At 46.9% G+C, this 23,545-nt stretch overlaps 1 protein-coding gene across 1 annotated transcript; it reads right to left on the bottom strand.

Annotated features, from left to right (window-relative positions):
* Nucleotides 1-3,725: 3,725 nt before the first annotated feature.
* On the bottom strand, nt 3,726-9,334 carry LOC119058916 (cationic amino acid transporter 3-like). Its single transcript, XM_037158409.2, has 11 exons — nt 8,962-9,334; nt 8,047-8,202; nt 6,845-7,022; nt 6,390-6,502; nt 6,011-6,233; nt 5,525-5,664; nt 5,317-5,419; nt 4,680-4,864; nt 4,322-4,488; nt 3,942-4,050; nt 3,726-3,787 (listed from the first exon to the last, which is right to left on the bottom strand). Exons 1-11 carry the CDS (start codon nt 9,332-9,334, stop codon nt 3,726-3,728), a joined length of 1,809 nt encoding a protein of 602 aa, XP_037014304.2.
* Nucleotides 9,335-23,545: the final 14,211 nt, after the last annotated feature.

Here is a 23,545-nt window from a genome sequence, read left to right as displayed (position 1 = left end):
GTGTTTCTTAGGACACAAAAGACACTAAATGTAAAATAAGGTTAACAAATTGAGCTTTATCAAAAGGACAAAGTTATGTTCATCAGTGACATCATGAATGAAGTGAAAAGGAAAGAAGAAGACTGGGAGATGATATTTGCATTATACCCCACAAAAGACTCACATAGACAATATAAAGCCTTTGCCAGGTAGCTCAGTTGGTTAGAACATCATCCCGGTGTGCCAAGTTTAAAGGTTTGATCCCTAGTCAGGGCACGTATAAGACTCAACCAGTAAATGAATAAGTGGAGCAACAAATTAATGTTTCTCTTTCTCTAAGATCAAAAATATATATTTAAAGAATGCTTCCAGTCAATAATAGATCAAAGAATGGGGGGAGGACTTGCATATGGAACAAGATCACCAAGTGGCCAGTAAGTAAGTGAAATTGTGTTTTCAGCATCATTTCCCATCAAGGAAATGCCAAGCAAACCACCATGTGAGGTCACTAGATGCTGACAGAATGACTGAAATTGAAATTGTATGTGAGCCAGTTCATTGGACATTCAGACGTGACCTGTTTAGGAAGAAAGTGAGCCAGCACACAGTACCCCTGCCACATGCTGGAGGCCTCCCAACCAGGACAGGAAGGTGATGCTGGAGGGAAGGGAGCAGACTTGTCCTGAGGAAGCTGCCAAGCCCTGGGGCGGAATCTGGGAGTTGAGGGAGCAGTTCCACGTGGGAGGGACCTGAGCCATCGTGGACAGTCAGCCCTAGAGTGAAGGGTTACACGGGGGAAAACCAGAGCCATGATGGGAATCGGAATACTCATGGGAGTGAGTTTGAAAAGCTGGGGAAGGAGCAGAGAGGCAGAGGGCATAGGAGAGACAGATCCTGGGAGATGAAGGAAAGGTGTCTCTAGGAGGCACCTTGCAGAGCTGGAGGAGGGCTTGCGTGCCTGTGAGTGGAGCCTGGGAAATCCAGGGTGGGTGCTGAAGCTGGTCGGGGGATGGTGGTGTGGTCACGGCCCGGAGGAGTGTGGTATGAAGGCTGACCTATGCCCGAAACTAACAATGTTGAGTTTCAACTGTAATTGAAAAAAGTTAAATGATCCCTGCTTGGTGTGGGTCAGTGGATTGAGTGCTGGCCTGCAAACCAAAAAGGTTCCCAGTTCGATCCCCAGTCAGGGCACAGGCCTGGGTTGCGGGCCAGATCCCCATCTGGGGGTGTGTGAAAGGCAACTGATTGATAGTTCTCTCACACATTGATTTTTCTCTCCCTCTCTTTCTCTCCTGCTTCCCCTCTCTCTAAAAGTAAATTAAAATCTTTAAAGAAAAAAGAAGAAAACTCTTTAACAATAAACTAACTCCACACCTTGAGAAACTAGAAAAAGAGCAAACTAAACCAAACCAAAAGTGAGGAGAAAGAAGAAAATAACAGGGGTTAGAGTGGTGAAAAGTTAATGGAACCAAAAGTTGGTTCTTTAAGCCCTAGCTAGTATAGCTCAGTGGATTGAGCACAGGCAAAGCAAAGGGTCGCCCGTTCAATTCCCATTGACACGTCTTGAGTTGCAGGCCAGGTCCCCAGTAGGGGGCGCATGAGAGGCAACCACACACTGATGTTTCTCTCCCACTTTCTCCTTCCCTTCCCCTCTAAAAGATAGATAGATAAATAAATAAATATTTATGCAAGTAAAATATTCCTTTTACGTGCAACTTATCTATGTCTAATATTTAAATATTCTTTGTGCATCTCTTAACACAAAGAATGTTACAATAACGTGGATGGACCTAAAGGGTACTATGCCCAGTGAAATTAAGGCAGTCAGAGAAAGACATAGACCATATGGTTTCACATATAAGTGTGATTTAATGAACAAACTAAAAGAAAATAGAAACAGATCCATAGATACAGAAAACAAACTGATGGTCACCAGATAAGAGGGTGGTTAGGGGACTGGGTGAAAAGGGTAAAGGGATTAAGAAGTACACATTGGTAGTTACAGAATAGTCGCAGGCAGGAACCTAATCAACAGAACAAACAAGCAAAATATAACCAAAGACACTGAAATTGAGAGCAGGGTGATGGTGACCAGAGGGGAGAAGGGAGGGAATTTTAAGGGGAAAGGGGAAGGGTTTACAGGAGCAGTTATAGAGGATACATGGACATAACAGCGGGGGTGGAAATGGGAGGGGGGTTGGGCTGGGGTGGGGGGAAAACGCAGAAAACTGTACTTGAACAATTTTTAAAAATGTGACAAAGCTCCTAACAGGCTCATCTTCACCAACCACCAGTAAGTTTATAGATTTACCAACAGTTCGTTGTGGGAAGGGAGTTAGGAAGGTCAAAATCCAAAAAAAAAAAAACCAAAAAACTTACTCCCCTGGCTGGTGTAGCTCGGTGGATTGAGCACAGGCCTGTGAACCAAAGGATCACTGTTCAATTCCCAGTCAGGGCACATGCCTGGGTTGCAGGCCAGTTCCCAGTGGGGGACACATGAGAGGCAACCATACATTGATGTTTCTTTCCCTCTCTCCTTCCCCTCTAAAGATAAAAAATAACTTATCAGCAGAAATAAATACTTAAAGACAGAAAAGAAATAGTCACAGGGATGTAAAGTACAGCAGAGGGAATATAGCCAATAATGTTGTAACAGTTATATATGTACGGTGTCAGGGGGATCACTTCATAAGTTATATAAATGTCTAACCACTATGCTGTACACCTGAAACTAATGTAATATTGAATGTTCAGTGTAATTGTGAAAAATAGAAAAAAAACTTTATTAAATAAATTGCAACTCCTGACACAACACAGTTGAAACATGTCTTTTCTTCCCTCGTGGCAGTGTTTTCCCTGGAAGTAGGCACAAGAGGGCATTTGTCTTTTTTAAAAATATATTTTAAACATTATTCATGTATTTATTGATTTTTATGGGAAGGGAAGGAGAAAGAGGGAGAGAAATGTGTGGTTGCCTCCCAAGCACCCCCCACACTGGGGACCTGGCCCACAACCCAGGCATGTGCCCTGACTGGGAATCGAACCACGATCCTTTGCTTCACAGGCCCGTGCTCAATCCACTGAGCTCCACCAGGCAGGGCTAAAGTATACAATCTTATAATGCATCCTCTGTATATTGTATTGTGTGTTCATCACCCCAGGTAAGAGTACTTCTTTTTTTTTTTTTTTAAGATTTTATTTATTTATCTTTAGAGAGGAAGGGAATGAGAGAAGGAGAGGAGAGAAACATCAATGTGTAGTTGCCTCTCATGAGTCCCCCGCCGGGAACTGGCCCGCAACCCAGGCACGTGCCCTGACTGGGAATCGAATCGCAATCGTGTGGTTCGCAGGCCCGTGCTCAATCCACTGAGCTACGCCAGCCTGGGCGTAAGAGTACTTCTTATGTGCAGGTAACATTTTATTTCTTCTTCTTGTTGCTGGTTGGTCACCTGTTGTGCTTTCTTTGTGAAAGGTCTTCCTTCTCCACACCTAAAAAGTATGCACCTTTCCTGTATGTAAATTATGCTTTCAAAAGTTGACTTTGAAATGATATCCCATTAAAGACATTTTTCCGGCAATAAGTCCAGAGCTCTAACTGCATTTAAATGCATCCCACCTTCAACTCCGTGGAGGCTCAAAGCCTCCACTGAACAAGAAGATGCCTGCAGTGTATGGAGGATCCACACACCTGTTTCCTCTGGTTACACTAATTCCCACTGGGGATATTGGGAGCTTGAGGCCGGTGGCTATTGATCACTGGTCTTCTCCAAGCTGTGTCGGATCCCATATCCAAAGTATATGGCAAAGCCTGGTATGGAAATGAGACAATGAGAAGGGAAAGCAGGCACGCTCCCCACCTATTACGGCTTCTGAGACAGTTTGGGGGTTGGGGGGGAAAGGTCATAGAAAGAAGGTTGGGTTTGGTCACCCAAGAGGCCTCTCTTCCCCAGAAAACCACTTACCAATCACCATCCAGATGCCAAACTGGGCCCAGGTCGTAGGGGTCATCTGCATCATCAAGTAGATATTCACAAAGATGCTGAGGAGTGGGAGGACAGGCAAGGCAGGGACCTGGGGGCAAAGTCAGTATATCCATGAACAAACTACAGGTGCTGGAAGGGGAGACCCTCTGCCCCACTGGGTGGGAGGGAAGGCTTTGGTCCTGTCTGGGCAGTGCGTTCAGTGCCTCCTCATACAGGGCATCCCGATGGATGTTCCCGAGTAGAGTGTGGCTGGAGGTGGCCCACTGGTTTTAGCGACTCCCCTTGTCTTCCCCGGTCCAGAAAAGTATGCAGAGTTCATTCTCTCAACGTGGAGAGTTTGGGGGCATAAAGTCACCTACTTTGAAGTGAAGAGGAGCTGGGTTCTGGGGCTGTCTCCAAATGATGAACGTGATCCCCAGAATGAGCACAAGCAGCAGCCCGGTCACTGTTGTGAACCCTGGGTCTCCGGCCACCAGACGGCTGGGCCACTGGGCCAGTATCAGGCACAGGATGGTCAGCAGGAGAGCTGCGAGGGTCAGGTTGGAGGAGAACAGATGCAACTCCAGAAGCTGAATGTGTCAAGGCCTTGGCTCACATCCCAACCCCAAACTGCCCACATCAAAAAGAGCCATTGTATCTCTAAGATTCCAAAGGCACACCCTCCCACCTCACCCTGTCAACTTCAGAGCACCACCGAAGAGGCAGCCCACTGCTCACCCAGCAGCAAGGCACATCCGTAGACCACCTGGCCAGATTTCCGCGTGGGGCTGGTGTTCACAGCGATACACAGGCTTTTGAGAGTCTTTGAGGTGCCTGCCTCCAGGACAGATTCTAAAGAACTTGTTTCAAATTCAGGCTTTGTCTCCGTGATTTCCAACTTCGTTTTCCTGTCTGGCTGGTACCTGAAGTAGAAGTATGAATGCAATATTCACTCCCTGGCCAGGTAGCTCAATTGGTTAGAGCATTGTCTCAATACACCAAGGTTGTAGGTTCCATCCTCGGGCACAAACAAGAATCAACCAATGATCCTAAATGGTGTGGCTCAGTTGGTTGGGTGTCATCCCGCAAAGCGAAAGTTCTCTGGTTCGACACTGGTCAGGGCACGTGTCTGGTTTGCAGGTTCAGTCACGTTTGGGGGACATGTGAGAGGCAACTGATCCATGTTTCTCTCTCACATCAGTGTTTCTCTCCCTCTCTTTCTCCCTCCCTCCCTTCCCCTCTCTCTAAAAATAAATTTTAAAAATAAAATCTTTTTAAAAAGCTAAGCAACCAACGAATGCATACATGAGTGGAACAACAAAATTGTTACCTCTCTCTCAAAGCAACTTTGTATAAAGAGGGAGGGGAGTCTCACCTGAGGACAAGCACAGAGAAGGCCACCAGGGAGTACGCAAGCAGAGTCCCAATCGACATGAGGTCCACAAGGTCACTGAGCTCGAAGAGAAAGGCCATGAGCGCTGCAAGGAGGGCGCACACGAAGTGGGGAGAGAGGGATGAGAACCCAGTGCAAACAGCCGTGCTGGGGAAACTGATCAGCAATGGGGTGAGTTCTCTTTATGCACCTGCAAGAGTTCCAGAAACGACGGTGGCTATGATGGGGGTGTGGGTGCGGGGGTGGATCCGGGCGAGTCCCTGGAAAAGGAGCCCATCCTCCGCCATCGCAAAGATCACACGAGGCATGGGGAACATAGAACCCAGGAGGCTGGAGGAGAAATGGAAATGCGTGTGAGGATACAAAGAGCAGGCCAGACCGGGGCTTCTGCTCCCTGGCCTGCACTGAGCAAGCCGTCTCTCCCTCTCACCTCTCCATCCAAGGCTGGACCACATTGAGAACTGGAGGAAATGAGAGAGAAATTTGCTTTGGTGTGCAACCCAGGACGGCTCTGAACATAGCCCAACACAAAATCATAAATTTACTGAAGACCATTTTTGGTTTGCTCATCAGTTTTTGTGAGTGTCTGCACATGAAATGTGTGGCCTGAGACAACTCCTCCTCTTCCAGTGTGGCCCAGAGACGCCAGAGGGTTGGACACCCTTTAGACCCTGACCTGGATGAAAGAGCGCTGAGAGTCCCGGCTGCCACGATGTATCTGGCAGGTGCCCATCCAATGTAGAGAAAAGCCTGCGGCAAGGGGCTGTCGGAATGAATCTGGTAGTAGGGCACCATGAGAGTGAGCGCCGCGGAGACCCCGAAATACGCCAGGAAGCAGATGAAGAGCGAGATCACGGTGCCCAGAGGGATGGAGCGCTGAGGGTTGCGGGCTTCTTCCCCTGTGGGCCGGGTGGAAGAGCTGGCTCAGGGACATAGGCCCAGGTGAAGAGGATGCAAGGTGCTCCTTCAAGAGCCGGCCAGCATTCTATCAACCCTGTGCCCAAGGGCAGACCAAACGGTGCCTAAATCCAAGCGGGGGAGAATGGCTGTGTTACCTGCAGTGGCGATGCAGTCAAAACCGACAAACGCGTAAAAACAAGTGGCTGCTCCGCGGAGGATCCCATCAAAGCCAAAAGGCACAAACCCTCCAGAGCCCAGAGGGCCCAAGCTAGGGAGAGAAAAGGTAAGAGGAAGAACATGGGTGAGGTAGCCATCTCTACCGGAGCGCAGTCAACACCACAGTCTTGCCCTGGTAGCTCAGTTGGTTACAGCATCATCCCCAAACGTGAAGGTTGTGGGTTCCATCCCAGTCAGGGCATAGAAGAATCAACCAATGAATGGATAAATAAGTGGAACAATGGATAGAGCTCTCTCTCCCTCTCTGTCTTGAATCAATTAAAAGATAACTAAATAAATAGCCACAGTCCTGGACTCCATCCCATGTCCCCAGCTCTCTGTCCCCAAGCTCTGCACTCCACACACGGGACTGTGCTGAGAGTGCCCTCCTGACCAAGAAGTGTCGTTCGATCCATTCTTGGCCAATTCATAGTCCTGTTCCGTGAGCTGCCAGTGATGCACATCTCCCTTAATGAAGCCACAGAGGATGACGAAGCTGAGAACCAAAAGGTTCAGGCCCGTGAACACCTTGGTAACCAGGGCCGACTCCCTAGCTCCGAGAACCAGTAGACCTGTGGGGAAGATGGAAGAGGAAACACCCAATATCATTGAATCCAGCCCTGGCTGGGGAGCTCAGTTGGTTAGAGTACCCTCCCCATATGCCAAGACCGAGGGTTTGATCACCGGTCAAGGCGCATACAAGAATCAACCAATGAAAATGCATCAATAAATGGAACAACAAGTCCATGTTACTCCCTCTCTCAGAAAAATCACTGAATCCATACAGACAGAAAGCAAACTAAATAAAATTGAAATAAAATAAAATGGTTGATCTCTTATTGTGGTAACCATCTCCCCATGTACATAAATATCAAATCACCCCCTTACACTTACAGGATGTTACATGTCTATTATACTTCAGTAAAGCTGGGGATAATGATAAAAATAAATGGCTGCCCTGGCTGGTGTAGCTCAGTGGATTGAGCGCGGGCCTGCGAACCAGACAATTGCGGTTCCATTCCCAGTCAGGGCACGTGCCTGGATTGCAGGCCAGTTCCCTGCAGGGGACGCACGAAAGGCAGCCATACATTGATGTTTCTCTCCCTCTCTCCTTCCCTTCCCCTCTAAAGATAAATAAATAAAATCTTTTAAAAAAAATAAAAAATAAATGGCTACTCTGACATGTAAATTTTACCTCAGTTTTCTTAATTAAACAATTATTTGTTCAAACCTTGGTCTCAGTACAGAGGAAGCAATTTTGTCTACATTAATAGGTCTCAGCTGGAGGTGACTCTGTTGCTCAAGGGACTTTGGGGGTGGGTGCCACTAGCAACTAGTGACTAAGTCGTGGGGAGAATCCCTCAACGTCCTACGATGATCACCTCACGCCAAAGAATGGTCTGGCTCAAAATGTCAAGCGTTCCAAGTGTAGGAAACAATGGTCTATGTCTTGCCTTGTCCTGTCTCTCGCACCGACCACAAACTCTCCTTTCTGATCTCTCATCTCCCCACCCCTTCGCCACCTCTCAGCCTTTCCCCTTCCAGCTCCCCCTCCATGTCCCACTCTTCCCATCCAGCCTCGGACCCCTGCCTCACCGGTGAGCAGCAGCACCAGGCCCAGCGAGAAAAAGTCTAGGTACTTGGCCAGGTGGGGCACCTGCGGAGAGAAGCTTCCCTGCAGCACCTGAGAGATGCGGTTCCCGGCCAGGCTGTCCACGGCGGAGCTCCAGGCCCTGGCCACACTGGCGCTCCCTGCAGGACACAAGACCTTCATTTGCAAACACTCTGCGCCGCTGCTAGGCACCATGGGATATATTTTGGGGAGAAAATAACAAAAGAACATACCAAATACCTAATCTCAAAAAAGTTCTTCTTTTCATGGGTAAAGAGAGCAGACACAGGTGTTTCATAAAACAGTCAGACCATTTCATATGTTAGAAGGAGAACAGCGTTATACAAGAAAAGAGGGGCCCTGGCGGGTGTGGCTCAGTGGATTGAGTGCTGGCCTGCAAATCAAAGCGTGGCTGCTTCAATTCCCAGGCAGGGCACATGCTTGAATTGCAAGCCAGGTCCCCAGGTGGGGTGTGGAGAGGCAACCACACACTGATGTTTCTCTCCCTCTCTTTCTCCTTCCTTTCCCCTCTGTCTAAAAATAAGTAAGTAAAATCTTAAAAAAAAAAGAGGGAAGTGGATGGTCAGGGGACATTAATAGCTGAGCAAAGATGTTGCTATGATGAGGGAAGGATCCTTGGAGACCAAGTGTCTCCCCCACAGGAATTCTTCCCCTGTTGCTACAGTTCCCATTTCTTCCTGGTTCTTGGTTCAGCCATTAAAGGAAAGCAGGATAGAGTTGAGTAGCATGAAGTTTGGGGGTTTTCCTGACATTGTCACCCACTTCCCCTCATAAGGCAGATAACAAAGTGTTTGGAATGAGGATGGAGACCCCACTCCCCGCTCCTGTTTTCCCGATCTAAGTCGCTTGTTTCCCTCACACGGGCCAGGTCCTCTCACCGATGACGTAGGAGAGGATGAGGGTCCACCCAGTCGTGAAGGCACACAGTTGTCCCACCGTGACGTAGCTGTACAGATACGCAGAACCGGAGCACGGCACCCGGGCCCCAAACTCCGCGTAGCAGAGCCCAGACAACATGGAAGTCAGGGCAGCCACCAAGAAGCAGAGGATGATCGCCGGTCCGGCTTTGTCCTTGGCCACTTCACCAGCCAGGACGTACACGCCTGCCCCCAGAGTACTGCCCACACCGAAGGCCACCAGGTCTAGGGTGCTCAGACAACGGGTCAGGCGGCTGTCGGACCCATCCCTTGGCTCCAGGGGCAGCCTGCGGACTAGCTTCTGACCGAACTGGCGAACACGTTGGCACAGCATCGTAGGTGGAGTTGAGGAGGAGGCTTAGCTCTGCAGAGAAAACAAGACCAAAAGCTGTCAAGAGCAGCCCTGGCTGGTGTGGCTCAGTGGTTGAGCGTGGGCCTGCGAACCAGACAACCGCAGTTTGATTCCCAGTCAGGGCACATGCCTGGGTTGCAGGCCATTCCCAGCAGGGGATGCACGAGAGGCAACCACACGTGGATATTTCTCTCCTTCCTTCCCTTCCTCTCCAAAAATAAGCAAATAAAATCTTTTAAAAAAAGCAAAAGAGGCATTCTGTAAAAAAAAAAAAAAAAAGAACTGAAAGAGAAATGACCTCTTTTTCATTCTCATGATAATATTAAAAGCTTAACTTAAAAAAACATGATAATATTAAATGTTTAACTTAAAAAAGAAAAAGAACATTCCCGCTTCCACTTCCCGAAAGCAACCAGAGGTGGCCTCTGAAAATGGTTCGTTATTCACTGGACCCAGAAAACCCCACAAAATCATGGAAATCATGAGGTTCAGATCTTCATGTTTACTTTAAGAACATTCATGAAACTGCCTAGGCCATCAGGGGTGTGCATGTTCAGAAGGCCACCAAGGATCTGAAGGATGTCACTTTGTAGAAGCAGTGTGTGCATTCTGTTAACGACGGTGAAGTCAGTAGGTGACCCCAGGCCAAACAGTGGGGCCAGCACAGGTTCAGCGGCCCAAAAAGAATGCTGAGTTTTTGCTGCGCATGCTTAAAAATGCAGAAAGTGCTGCTGAACTTAAGAGTTTAGATGTAGACTCTGGTCACTGAGCATGTCCAGGCGAACTAAGCTCTCAAGGTGCAGAGTTTACAGAGCTCGTCCGTGGACTGACGCACACACGAGCTCTCCCTGCAACACTGAGATGACCCTCCCTGAAAAAGACCTGACTGTTCCTAAAGCAACCAGAAGAGGAGACTGAACAGAAGCAAAGGATATCCCAGAAGAAACTGAACAAACAAAAACTTGCCCTGGCTGGTGTAGCTCAGTGGATTGAGCGTGGGCCTGCGAACCAGAGGATCACAGTTTGATTCCCAGTCAAGGCTCATGCCTGGGTTGCGGGCCAGTTCCCAGCAAGGGACGCACGAGAGGCAACCACACATTGATATTTCTCTCCTTTCCTTACCCTCTAAAGATAAATAAATAAAATCTTTAAAAAAAAAGAAACAAAAACTTATGGCCTGGTCCTGGCTGGTGTGATTCAGTGGATTGAATTCCGGCCTGAGAACTGAAGAGTCGCCTGGGTTGCAGGCCAGGTCCCCAGTAGGGGGCACATGAGAGGCAACCACACACTGATGTTTCTCTCCCTCTCTTTCTCCTTCCCTTCCCCTCTCTCTAAAAATAAATACATAAAATCTTTCAAAATCACACAAACTTATGGCCCGGGAGTAAACTCAGCACAAAATAAACACTAATACAAGTAAAATAAAAAGAGTACCCCTCCATCCTTGGCCCCAGGATGGATGGCGGCAACGTTCCACAGAGTAACGGTAAAAAGACACATTGGGTAAGTCATCCATGTCTGAGCCTTGGTTTCTTTAAACATAAAGAAGACTGTTAGTACGTGTCCCCACTACTAAAAGGGTTGGTTGAAGAGAGAATCAAGCAAAAGCTTCCAGTACAGAGCACAGAGCAGATGAACGGAGTAGATAAGAGGACTGATTTTTAAGGCCACCTCACTCAGGTTCCAATCCAGCTCTGCCGCCGAACAACTGTCTGATTCTGCATGAGCTACAGACCACGCCTTGTCCTCCCTCAGTAAAACAGAGGAAAATATTATCATTATTTCCTCCCGTCTGTGGTAAGTGACTTTCGGGCTTGGCGATAAGAACTCCCAGGTACCACATTTCTCTGCCGAGGGCCCAGAAACAAGATTGCTTCCCGGGTTTTCCTGTTTGTTTGTTTTTGGAGTGAAATGGCGATGTGGAATTTGGAGCTGGAGGGAAAAGAGTTGGGATTTGTAGGGACGGAGAAGTTCTAGCCCACCCAGCTCGGGGGAAACATGGACCCAGAATGGCCTGCCAACGACCCCGAGGGCTATAGGACTCTTCTTTACCCCAAGTCAGAAATGACAGGATGCTGTCTCCTACCTCTTTGAGACCTCGTATGTCTCCTCACTATACCTCTCTTCGGGGGTTTGGGAGAAGCCTTTAAAAGGAAGGAAACCCAGTCACATGCTACGGCATTGATGAACCCCGAGGACGTTATACTCAGTAAAATAAGCTGATCCCAAAAAGACAATACTGTATGATCCCACTTCTGTGAATTAATTATGCCGAGTAGTCAAATTTATAGAAACAAAAAGGAGAATGGTGGAGGGCTGGGAGAAAAAAAAGATTAAGAAGGTACAAAGCAGTAGTTACAGAACAGTCATGGGTTTGCAAAGTACAGTATAAAGAATACAGTCAAGGGGTTCCTGGCTGGTGTGGTTTAGTGGATTGAGTGGCAGTCTGTGAACGGAAAGGTTGCAAGTTCAATTCCCGGTCAGGGCACATGCCTGGGTAGCGGGCCAGGTCCCGCCCTGGAGCATGTGAGAGGCAACCAACTGATGTTTCTCTCACACATCAACATTTCTCTCCTCTTTCTCACTCCCTTACCTCCTCTTTAAAAATAAATAAAACCTTTTTTTAAAAAAATAGTGAAGGTGGTGAATTTTACATTTCGTGTATTCTACAGCAATTTCTTTAAGTGTTGCCGATAATAATAGCATTGATGGTTAAGAAGGTAAATTTTGCCCTGGCTGGTGTGGCTCAGTGGACTGAGTGCAGGCCGCAAACCAAGGGGTCACTGGTTCGATTGCCGGTCGGGGCACATGCCTGGGTTTCGGGCCATCTCCTCACTGTGGGGCATGCGTGAGGCAGCCACACATTGATGTTTCTCTCCCTCTCTCTTCCTCCCTTCCCCTCTTTCTAAAAATAAATAAATAAAACCTTTAAAAAAAGAAGGCAAATTTTATGTCACGATTTTTTTTTTCAATGTATGGTTGCCTTTCATGCGTCCCCTGCTGGGAACTGGCCTGCAACCCCAATATGTGCCCTGACTGGGAATCGAACCACGATTATCTGGTTCGCAGGCCCGCACTCAATCCACTGAGCTACACCAGCCAGGGCTGTCACGATTTTTTTTTAATGTTTGTGCTGATGGTAATAAAAGAGCCAGCTTCATGGAGTGGTTTGGTGTAATAAATCAGCATACACAACAGCCTGATATCAGTGGCTCACCCACCCTAAGTCCGGAATAACTTTAATCATTAATATTGTTTGCACATGAAATCAAAACGACCAGCCTTCTCGCCCTGGCCAGGTAGCTCAGCTGGTTAGAGCGCGGTGGGGATACCTAAAGGTTCGGGCTGGATCCCACGTCACAGTCCACATACAAGAAACAAGCACTGAATGCATCAATAAATGGAACAACAGATCTATGTCTCTCTCTGTCTCTCTCTCTCAAATCAATACAATTCTAAAAAGAAAATGAAAAAAACAACCCCCAGCCCCAGAGCCTACAAGCACTCAGGCCACCTCCCCCATCAGCTCCCACCCCTTCTCCGCTCACAGCTGTTTCTTTCGTCTGAAAAATGGGTCTTTCCCGCCCTTCGAACGGAGCCAGGCTGAGCAACTAAGTGCCCGCTGTGATGGATGGCCCAGGTCTCCAGAACATCAGAACACGCGCACCCTGTCTGGGACAGAAGAGGGGTTACCCGGACTTGACTTACCGGACTGCGGGAGCAGATCCCGGATCACTGGGTCGGAGTCAGAGAGTTTGAGCTCAGCCAGGTCGACTCCAGCTGATAATATCTTTAAAGCCGCAGCTGGAAACACATAAAAGAACAGCTAGTTCTCCCCGCTGAGTAGGCAGGGCGGGGCCAGGAGCCTCTGTGGGGATGCAGTCAAACACAGAAGCTTCTCTCTCTCTCTCTCTCTCTCTTTCTCTCTCTCTCTGGCTCTAAGAGTTTTTTTTTTTTAATGGTAGTAAAGTACGCACGACATAAAATTCTCCATCTGAGCCATTTTACAGTGTCGTGCTTGGTACTATTAAGTGTAGGCCCGCTGCTGTGCCCTCACACTCTAGAATTCTCGTCTTGCAAAACTGATACCCTGTTCCCACCCCCGTTTAACACTCACCACCCCCCACCCTCTGGCACCTGCCTGTCTACTTTCTGTCTCTGAGGATCTGACCACTCTGGATGCTTCACAGAAATGGAGTCATTACGGTATTTGTTCTTTTGGGGTCAAGCTTCTACCGCTGAGTAAATTTCCTCGAAGTCTCCTTCATGCTGTAGCCTGTGTGTGAATGTCTTTCCTTTTCAAGGCTGAATAACATTCCTTGGTATGGATGTACCTTGTGTTTACCCATTGCTCCCTCAATGGACCCTTGGGTGGCCTCCACTTTCTGACTTGTGAATAGACTGCTATAAAGATGGGTGCGCTTGTACCTCTCCGAGGCCCTGCTTTCAATTCTTTGGGGTATATACCCAGGAGTATTATTGCTGGGTGACATAATTCTAAGGTGTTTTTTTTTAATGCATGAATCCATTTCATCGAGGATCCCAGAAGTAGGGGCTCTATAACCTGGGACCCCACTTGTAGGGGTGACCTCTCTCTCTCTCGAGTCTCCCCGGTGCCACAGACACGCGTGAATGAGTAAATATGGCCGAGACAAGATGAGATCTGTTTGGGGGAGAGGAGTGAGCTGTGGCCAGTTTCTCCAAGGAGAAAAAGGTCCCGAGCGCCTTTCTCCATAGCCTTTTATTGGGTTAATACACAGAAATACAGGGCAGCAAGGATCAAACAGTAGATAACATTTCAAAGAGATCTGAGGGCTTCATACTGAGTGAGTGTCTGTCAGGAAGAGAGTTGCAGAAACTTTGGGAGACATACTCATTTCCTCTTGGACTCTTATCATATGAATGAAAGCACTCTTAGCAGAGCAGATTTCACAGGTTTATCAGCAAGTCTTTGTGATGTCAGATTTTTTCCCCAGGACACATTCTAGCAAGGCAAGGAGCTGCACCTCTCCCCAACAGGTATTCAGGCTTAAGGGGATTAAAGCCAGGAAGCGCTTCTCCCAGAGAATTTGGGGACTTGGGCTTTGACAAAGCCGAGGAGTGAGAGTCCATTGCTCTCTGTTGCAGCCCCCTGAGTCCTTCCATGAAGGCCTCCCAGGTGATCGAGTCTGGCTTAGGTTGCCCCCCACTGTGAGGGGTCTTACCTATCACTGACTTCTGACCAAGCTTTGGGGGCAGGGAGAGGAACTGAGGCAGCAGTGTTTGCTACCAGAGACAGGCTTTGTCTCCTGCGGCTGGCATTCCAAAGGTCGTCTCTCGCCCTTAGCCACAAGGGGTAGAGATACAATTCCTAAAATCAGGCAGGGCGGTCTACAACAAGCACTCACAATCCTGCTTCTGTCCATCTATTTACATTTGTCAGGGATGGGGACACTTAGGCAGAGCTGTCTACAACAAGCACTCACAATCCTGCTTCTGTCCATCTATTTATACTTGTCAGGGATGGGAACACTTTCCCCCGTTTTTCTCTTAGTTCTTCTGGTTGGTTGAGTAATTACAATGACAGGAAGCTCAGCCCTGGCCAGGTACCTGGGTTGGTTAGAGCGTCATCCCGATATGTCAGGGTTTCAGGTTCCATCCCGATCCTAGGTCAGGATACAAACAAGAATCAAGCAATAATGTGCAGAATTAAGTGGAACAACAAACCAATCTCTCTCTCTCTCTCCCCACCCCCTTTCTGTCTAAAATCTAATAGATAAAAAATAAATAATAACTAGTAAAATGACACAAGACAGATTAACAGGAGAAAATCAAGTTTGAATACATGTACACAGGGAATTCACATAAGTGTGAAAATTCCAAAAGCAGGAAGGCACGGTAAGGTATATATATGTCATTCTGGACCAAGAACGGGGAGGCAGGGATCTGGGTTTTCAAAGGGAGGGGAGACCATTTAAAGCAGATGAAAAGAGTTTGTGTTTAGTGAACTGTTTGCTGCGTCCTCTTAAAACAATGGGACACAAGGAGCAAGCACTGTGACCAAGGGCCTTGCCGCGTTCCTTCCTATCAAGCACTCATTTATAATAAACTACTGTATCTATGGTGATCCCTCCCTTCCTGGAACAGGTCCTCTATCTTAAATTCTTTTATGCAATAAGTGGGAAAGGGCAAAGGTTCTTCCTGAGCCTTCTGGGTCTTCAAGATGTTCAGCTCAAAATATTCTGCATACCACAGGGGCATGGCTGAGGGTGACTCATTCAGAAGGGCCAAATGCTTCCCAGCTTCCCCACAGTGAACATATGGCCTGAGGCACTCACAAGTCAAGGATGCTCCAAGCTGAGCCCACTGGGAACCGAAAGGGACATAACCAAGCAACCCACATGCAGAAACATGGGGCACCAATGACCCAAACTGGATTAAATCTTTATTGATTTTTTAAAAGATTTTACTTAATTATTTTTAGAGAGAGGGGAAGGGAAGGAGAAAGAGTAGGAGAGAACCATCAATGTGTGGTTGCCTTTCATGTGCCCCTTGCTGGGGACCTGGCCTGCAACTCAGGCAAATGCCGTGACTGGTGATGGAACTGCGATCCATTTGTTCGAAGGCCCGTGTTCAATCTACTGAGCTGCACCAGCCAGGGCTGGATTAAATCTTTAATAAGCCAATCACACAGGGAATAGGGGGAGTAACTTGGCTTAAGCTGTGGTGAAGACTGTTAGTTGGTTGTGTGGAGCTCCAGAGCTGGGATGATACTTTATGATTTTTTTATTTAAAAATATCTCAGTTTTAATTTCTGAATTACCAATTTTTGTTATAATGTTCGTTTTTTATTTAATCTTTATTGTACTTTTTCCCATTATCATTTAGTCCCCTTATACCTCTCTCCCCCCGGCATTCATCACACTGTTGTCCATGAGTCCTTTTTCCTTTTTGCTCAACCCTCCCCCCCCAACACTAGCTGTTATGTATCTGCTCTCCATCTATGAGTCTGTCTCTGTTTTGTTAGTTCAGCTTGTCTGCTAGATTCCACATCAGAGGGAAATCATATAGTATTTCTCTTTCTCTGACTGGTTTATTTCACTTAGCATAATGTTCTCCAGGTCCATCTACACTCTTGCAAAGGGTAAAATTTTCTTTTTTATGACTGACTAGAATTCCAATGTGTAAATGTCCCATAGTTGTTTTATCCACTCATCTACTGATGGACACATGGGCTGCTTCCATATCTTGGCGATTGTTAAGTTAATGCTGCGATGAACATAGGGATGGTTATGTTCTTTCAGACTCATGTTTTGGGTTCCTTTGGATATATTCCCAGTAGTGAGATCACAGAGTCAAAAGGCAGACCCATGTTTGATTTTTTGAGGTGTCTCCATATTGCTTTTCCACAGTGGCTGCACCAGTCTGCATTCTCACCAACGGTGCAAAAGAGTTCCCCTTTCTCCGCATCCTCACCAGCACTTGCTGCTTGTGAAAATTATTCTAAACAGAAGACATCTGTGAGTCATCAAGATACAGAAAGAGCCTTCTCGGAGTTTCCCTTATCTATCTAAAAGTAGAAAATTCTGGGAAATAAGACTGCCATAAATTCCTTCTTCACAGAGGGGTTACTCCCAAGAGGAGGAAGGAGTACAAACCTATTACTCTAACTCCCCCTCCTCCGGGCAAAAGGTGGAAAGATCATTCACACCTGCACAAACAAATATCAGGAAGTTTCTCATCTCCCCTTTGGTCTCCTAAAGTGCCAGCTCTGCCTATTCAGAGCGGGTGAATGGAGGTTCATCCTTGGCTTTTCTTCTGTGGCTGGGCTGAGGGGAGGGGGACATCTGGTTAGTCACCCCACCTGCAGGCTCTCTTCACCTGTGTTCTGGACTCCATCTCTGGGTATTGACTCAAGAACTCAGTCTGTTCCCGCTACAACGTTCTCCCTCTTTCCTTATTACCCCAATGGTTCACTCTGGCATGGATCACACCTTAATTTCAAAAGATCGGAATGAGTCAAAGTGGATAGTGCTGCAAAGATCATTTGCAAGTTCCTAGTCACCCCATCTCCCAGTCTCCCTTTGCAAGGGTGAGAAACGCTACTTTTCCTACAAAAGTGACTCTAGCCCTGGCTGGTGTAGCTCAGTGGATTGAGCACGGGCCTGCAAAACACACGATTGCAGTTTGATTCCCAGTCAGGGAACATGCCTGGGTTTCAGGCCAGTTCCCAGCCAAGGACTCACAACAGGCAACCATATATTGATATTTCTCTCCTTTTCTCCTTCCCTTCCTCTCTAAAGATAAATAAATAAAATCTTTTAAAAAATTATTTTAAAAAAAGTGACTCTAGCTACATAAAATGATTTCTTTCTTCAATATTTAGTAGGACTAAATATTGGTGTCATTTGGGCCTGGAATTAATTAATTAATTAGTTAATTAATTAATTAGTTTTACAGGCAAGAGTACTCCATTCAGCCCTGGTTGGTGTGGCTCAGTGGACTGAGCGTTGGCCTATGAACCAAGGTGTCACCAGTTCGATTCCCAGTTAGGCCACATGCCTGGGTTGTGGGCTGGGTCCCCTGTGGCAGGTTCGTGAGAGGCAACCAAACACTGATGTTTCTCTCCCTCTGTTTCTCCCTTCCTTCCGCTCTGTCTGAAAATAAATAAATAAAAACCTTTAAAAAAAAGAAAAGAAAGGAGTACTACTTTCAGCAAAATGTAATCTCCCTGGCCAAATACCACAATGGTGTGACAATGAAGATGTGTTTGCTCCTTGTGGTTGTAGACATTCCAGGAAAGTTTAAAAAGCACAGCAAAGTGACAGAAAATCCAATGTCTCCATCCACGAGATCTTGTGGACCTTGAGGCAGCCTAAGAAGAAATTTCCCAATCTTCCTTAGATCAGTCCTGCTCCTGGGTCATGAGTTTTCCTCAAAACTGAGACAAAAAAACAAACAAGCCAAACCCAGAGACGTAAGAGGGGGCGTGTTTTTCTGCCAAGACGATTTTGAGATTTTTAGTCTGACCAAGCTTTCCAGCGTCAAGAGAATTCTCGCTATGGGGTTAACTCATGAATCAGGGTCTGCAACCTTTCAGATTCTGCATGGAGTTTACACAGCAGTCAGGTCACCAAAAAAATGGTGACATTTTTTTTAGAAAAAATTTTAAAGATCAGATCAAACCTGATCTTTAAAAAAAAAAAAAAAAATCTGGTGCTGGCTGGTTGGCTCATTGGATTGAGTGCCGGCCTGAAAACAGAAAGGTCACCACTTGTATTCCCAGTCAGGGCACATGCCTGGGCTGCAGGCCAGGTCCCCAGCTGGGGGTGTGTGAGAGGCAACCAATAGATGTTTCTCACACATCGATGTTTCTCTTTCAGCCTCCCTCCACTCTCTCTAAAAGTAAATAAAAAATAAAATACTCTTTAAAACAATTAAATAAAAATAAGTAAATAAAATCTGAAAGAAAGAAAGAGTAATAACAGAATAAAGTCAGGTTTTAGCCAGGTAGCTCTGTTGGTTACAGCATTGTCCAGATATGCCAAAGTTGAGGGTTCTATCCCTGGCCAGGGCATATACAAGAATCAACCAATTAATACATAAGTAAGTGGAACAATAAATGAATGTTTCTCTCTCTCTCTTTCTCCCTTCCTCTCTAAAATCAATCTTTTTTTTAAAAAATTGAGAAACAGCCCTGGCTGGTGTGGCTCAGTGGACTGAGCATCGGCCTGTGAACCAAAGGGTTGCTGGTTCGATTACCAGTCAGGGCACAAACCTGGGTTGCGGGCCAGGTCCCCAGTAGGGGAGAGGTAACCAGACAAAGAAGGTAAAAGAGGTCAAATACATGGTGATAGAAGTTTTGGGATGGTGGGCACACAATGTGATATACAAATGATGCATTATACAATTATACATAGAAAACCCATATAAATTTATTAACCAGTCACCTCAATAAATTTAATTTAAAAACCAATCAGCCATGGCTGGTGTAGCTCAGTGGATTGAGTGTGGGCCTGCAAACCAAAAGGTTTCCAGTTTGATTCCCAGTCAAGGCACACGCCTGGGTTGCAGGCTAGTTCCCAGCAGGGGCCACATAAGAAGCTACCATAGATTGATATTTCTCTCCCTCTCTCCTTCCCTTCCCCTCTAAAGATAAATAAATAAAGTCTTTTAAAAAATAAAATAAAATAAAAACCAATCAAATGGACTAAACACTTTTTAAATTTTTTTATTTACTTCTCTTAGACAGAGGGGAAGGGAAGGAGAAAGAGAGGGAGAGAAACATCAGTGTGTGGTTGCCTCTCATGTGTCCCCTACTGGGGACCCAGCCCACAACCCAGGCATGTGCCCTGACTGGGAATTGAATCGCCATCCTTTGGTTCACAAGCCGGTGTTCAATCCACTGGGCCACACTGGCCAGGGCTAAATACTCTTTTTTTTTTTTTAGATCCACCCTGGCTGGTGTGGCTCAATGGATTGAGTGTTGCCTACAACCCAAAAGGTTGCCAGTTTGATTCCCAGTCAAGGCACACGCCTGGGTTGTGGGCTAGGTCCCCAGTTGTGGGTGTCCAGGAGGCAACCAATTGATGTATCTCTCTCACACTGATGTTTCTCTTCCTCCTTTCCCTGCTCTCTAAAACTAAACAAAAAATAAAATAAATACTCAAATAAATACAATGAAGCATGATAATCAGTTACTCCACTAACTAAGACAGATGGCTTCCTTTGACCCATAAAGGCTCAGGTAGGCAGAAAGGATTGCAAAATTAGACCAGATTGTTACAGAACAGAAAGAGTTCGCTCACCAGGACCTATCAGAGCCAACCAAGAATTAATATGGAGAAAGATTGGCTATTTTATTATAAATGATGCCACCCAGGGGACAGGAAGCTAGCGCTCAAAAGCCCAGACTTCACAGTGGTGTGGGGTAAAATTCTACAGGGCAAAATCACAAGACACTGCGGGTTAGGGGTTTGGGATTGTGCCAGGAGCTGATCAGTCAGACGTGAGGTCAGAACGATGAACCTTTTGTTCAGGTCTTGAGGGCAGCTCTGAGGTCCCTTCTAGCATCCCTCTGGTCTCATGGGAAAGTAGCCAGGGGCTCATTCTACCTTGGAGCACAGGAGCTGACACATAAGTCTACGTGTTATCCTTAGCCTGCTGGAGGTTCAGACCATGTGACCATTAGTCAGGCCTGGACAACCGTCTTCCGCTGCCTTGAGGGTTGCTGATTATCTGGGTGAAAGGGTAGGTCTCTCAGGGAGAGAGACCGTGAGGGAGGAGAGAGGGAGAGAGGTGATTTCTAGAGCTAGAACGTAAAACTAAATTTACTCAGAATCATAAGGACCCTTCAGAACTGAACCAGGGACTAATTATATATGTTCTCCCATCATCCCAACTGTTAACAAAATTCAGCAGTGTATCAATGTAGAAACCAATGGATAGCAGAATGTGGTGTGACCAGGTATGGCTGTCCGAAGGCTAGTTTTGAACATCCATGCCGTCAACTTTATTCTCACTTCCAAGTGGCTCCCAAATTGAGAGCATCAGAGTTGGATTGAAGAGCTTATCCTGGTAGAGCAAATCAAAATCAAGCATCCTCACCTGAAGTTAAGAGGCTTGCCCAGCATTGCCATCCACTCTGGGGTTAACTAGAATAACCCCTAGTTACTCTTCTGACATTATTTATAGAATAAAGTTTTCATTCACTCTTTCAGAAAATAGACGGGTGTGGAGAGGTTGGAGCTTTTGGGCTTTTATTGGATTATAATTGGATTTTAAAAGCCTGGGGCTTTGCTCTTGTGTGGCCCCTGGGATGTTGGGGGCATTGTAACTCCGGGCCGCAGTTTGTTCCAATGTTATCTTCCACCTGTGGCTGTAGGGAACTGTTAGTTCTGTTCTTGCTTCCAGTGATTTCCAGTCCTGGGACAAATGATCGCTGGCCGTGAAGATGGGTTTGGAGGAGCCTGTCTGCAGAGTCTGGAGAGAAGAAGAAAGAGTAGAGTCCTCTCTCTGAACCACATAGAAACGGGGTTAGGGAGTTAGCCTGGGACGAGCTTCCATTGCCCACTGCTCCCCTAGTTGCCAGTCTCAAGAGACCAAAGGACAGGGAAAAATAGAGACTGTCCCCATACGAGCCACCAGAATGTTAGGGTGGTCGGTGACGCAGGCTGTGAAAGAATTCACAGAGAGAAAAACATCTAGAGAGTAAAGTTTTTAATTCAAGAAAGGAGAAAGGAGAGGGGCATAGTGGGGAGAGATATCCAGTCTATTTATTATTGACTTGAGAGAGAGGGAGACACATCACTTTGTTGTTCCACTTAATGATGCATTCATTGGTTGACTCTTGCATGTGCCCTGACCGGGGATCAAACTCACAAACTTGGTGTATCAGGATGATGCTCTAACCAGCTGAGCTACCCGGCCAGGGTCCATCATCCATCTGATCTGCGTATGCCTGGAAACCTACAATGCACACAATGTTCTAATAGCAGGTCATAGTGCCCGACAGCATGGCCTAAATCCAAAGCCAGCCCTTGAGCAGGGTAGATATATCCCACCTCAGAGTGTACCCCGGGAACCCAGATAACTTCAAACATGGCCAAGAGGAAGACCCAGGCCGAGCAGGATAAGAACACCCAGTTATGCCCGTGGAAAATAGTCGGATTAATTTTTTAAAAATTACAGTTGACATTGGGAGCATTTGAGATCTTGGTCCCTGGCATATGTGGTCAGTTTGGCTCAAATAAACTCTTATAAAAAGTCAGCCCTGGCTGATGTATCTCAGTGGATTGGGTGCTGGCCTTTGATTCCTAGTCGGGGCACCTGTCGGGGATATGGGCCAGGTCTCCAATAGGGGGCAGTCAAGAGGCAACCACACATTGATGTGTTTCTCCCTCTCCCCTTCCCTTCTCTAAAAAGAAATAAAAATTTTTTTAAATCAAATTAAAAAATTTAAGGTGTACCATTACAGTTGACATTCAGTATTATTTTACATTCCTTTCAGGTAGATCAATATTTGACCTTGGGAGAACAAAACAAATTTAAGAACATTAGCCCTGAGCTGATGATGAGTCAGTGGCCTCTACTCCAGCTGGGCTGAGGTAGAGAGACTCCAAAGTCTTCCAGGGCCCGTGCCCCTGATTGTGACATCACACCCGTTGCCTCGGTGATGGAGCTTGTCACTGGGAAGCTAGGCTCAGTCAGAGAATAACCAACGGGGCGGTCACTGGGAGCCTCTGTCTCCTGAGTGGCCCTAGGTGGGGAGCCTTGCGAAAAGGAAATCTCCCCACCAATACCTGGGAGAATGGGACATGGGTACCTGCTTCCGGGGGCGTGTTAACCAAGATGTTACCTGTTGTATTGGCTGTGGAGTCTCAGAGGAGCCAGATTTTGGCAAAGCCTGCAGTGACCAGGGCTTCTCTCCGTGGGCCTAGCACAGTGATGATGGCCTATTTGCTCCTGGTACCTGGGATCATGGGCAACACGTTATCAAACCTTTAGATGCCTGTGACTACGCTGTTGTCAAATGCTCCCCGGTGGACAGTGCCTGTCCTGCCTGGATGGGGATGGCCCGTGACAACCAGCATATGGGTGAGGACATGGTGAAGCAACCGAGGCTTCTTGTGATATGTATATTTTTTGTTGTTGTGATATTTGCACATGGTGCGGAAGAGAAATAGATCTCAATGGGCAGCTAGGAAGACACAGAAATCAGAAAATCTCACCGGAGGGTCACTGGGCCCTGAGTCCTCACCACACACATCTCCCCGCTCCTCCAGCACAGAAGGGCCTGGGAACATTTTGCTCAACTTATCAGGTGGGAAACCCAGATTCCCTCCTTTTGCCTTATTCCTTCCCTGAATATGCCTGTAATTTTCCAGTTCCATTGGGACAGTCCCCACCTTTCTATTTACCTTCCTGCCTCGGGTCCCTGATTTCCGGATATGATCAGAAAGCACGAAGCTATTCATTTTCTCTACAGGATCGGTGTGGAGTGAGGGAATCTTTCATTGTTCCAACACCAGGGAGTCTGAGCGAGCAGGCCTGTTGACACTAAACACAATGTAGAAGCAGCTCTGAGGAGCAGACATCCTGAAGAAATGGTAAGGACGGAACCAAAACCCTAAAAATAATGAGCCCGATAACTGGCCCTAAGGGGAAGGCTAGACCTCTGGGCCCTGCAACACCCCGGGAGCCCACGGTCCAGGA

This window comes from Artibeus jamaicensis, unplaced genomic scaffold (genome assembly GCF_021234435.1).
Source record: "Artibeus jamaicensis isolate MK-2021 breed Jamaican fruit bat unplaced genomic scaffold, CSHL_Jam_final contig_2566, whole genome shotgun sequence".
Lineage (NCBI taxonomy): Eukaryota > Metazoa > Chordata > Mammalia > Chiroptera > Phyllostomidae > Artibeus > Artibeus jamaicensis.
The sequence above is the reverse complement of the archived record's forward strand: the minus strand, read 5'-3'. Positions and strand labels throughout refer to the sequence as shown.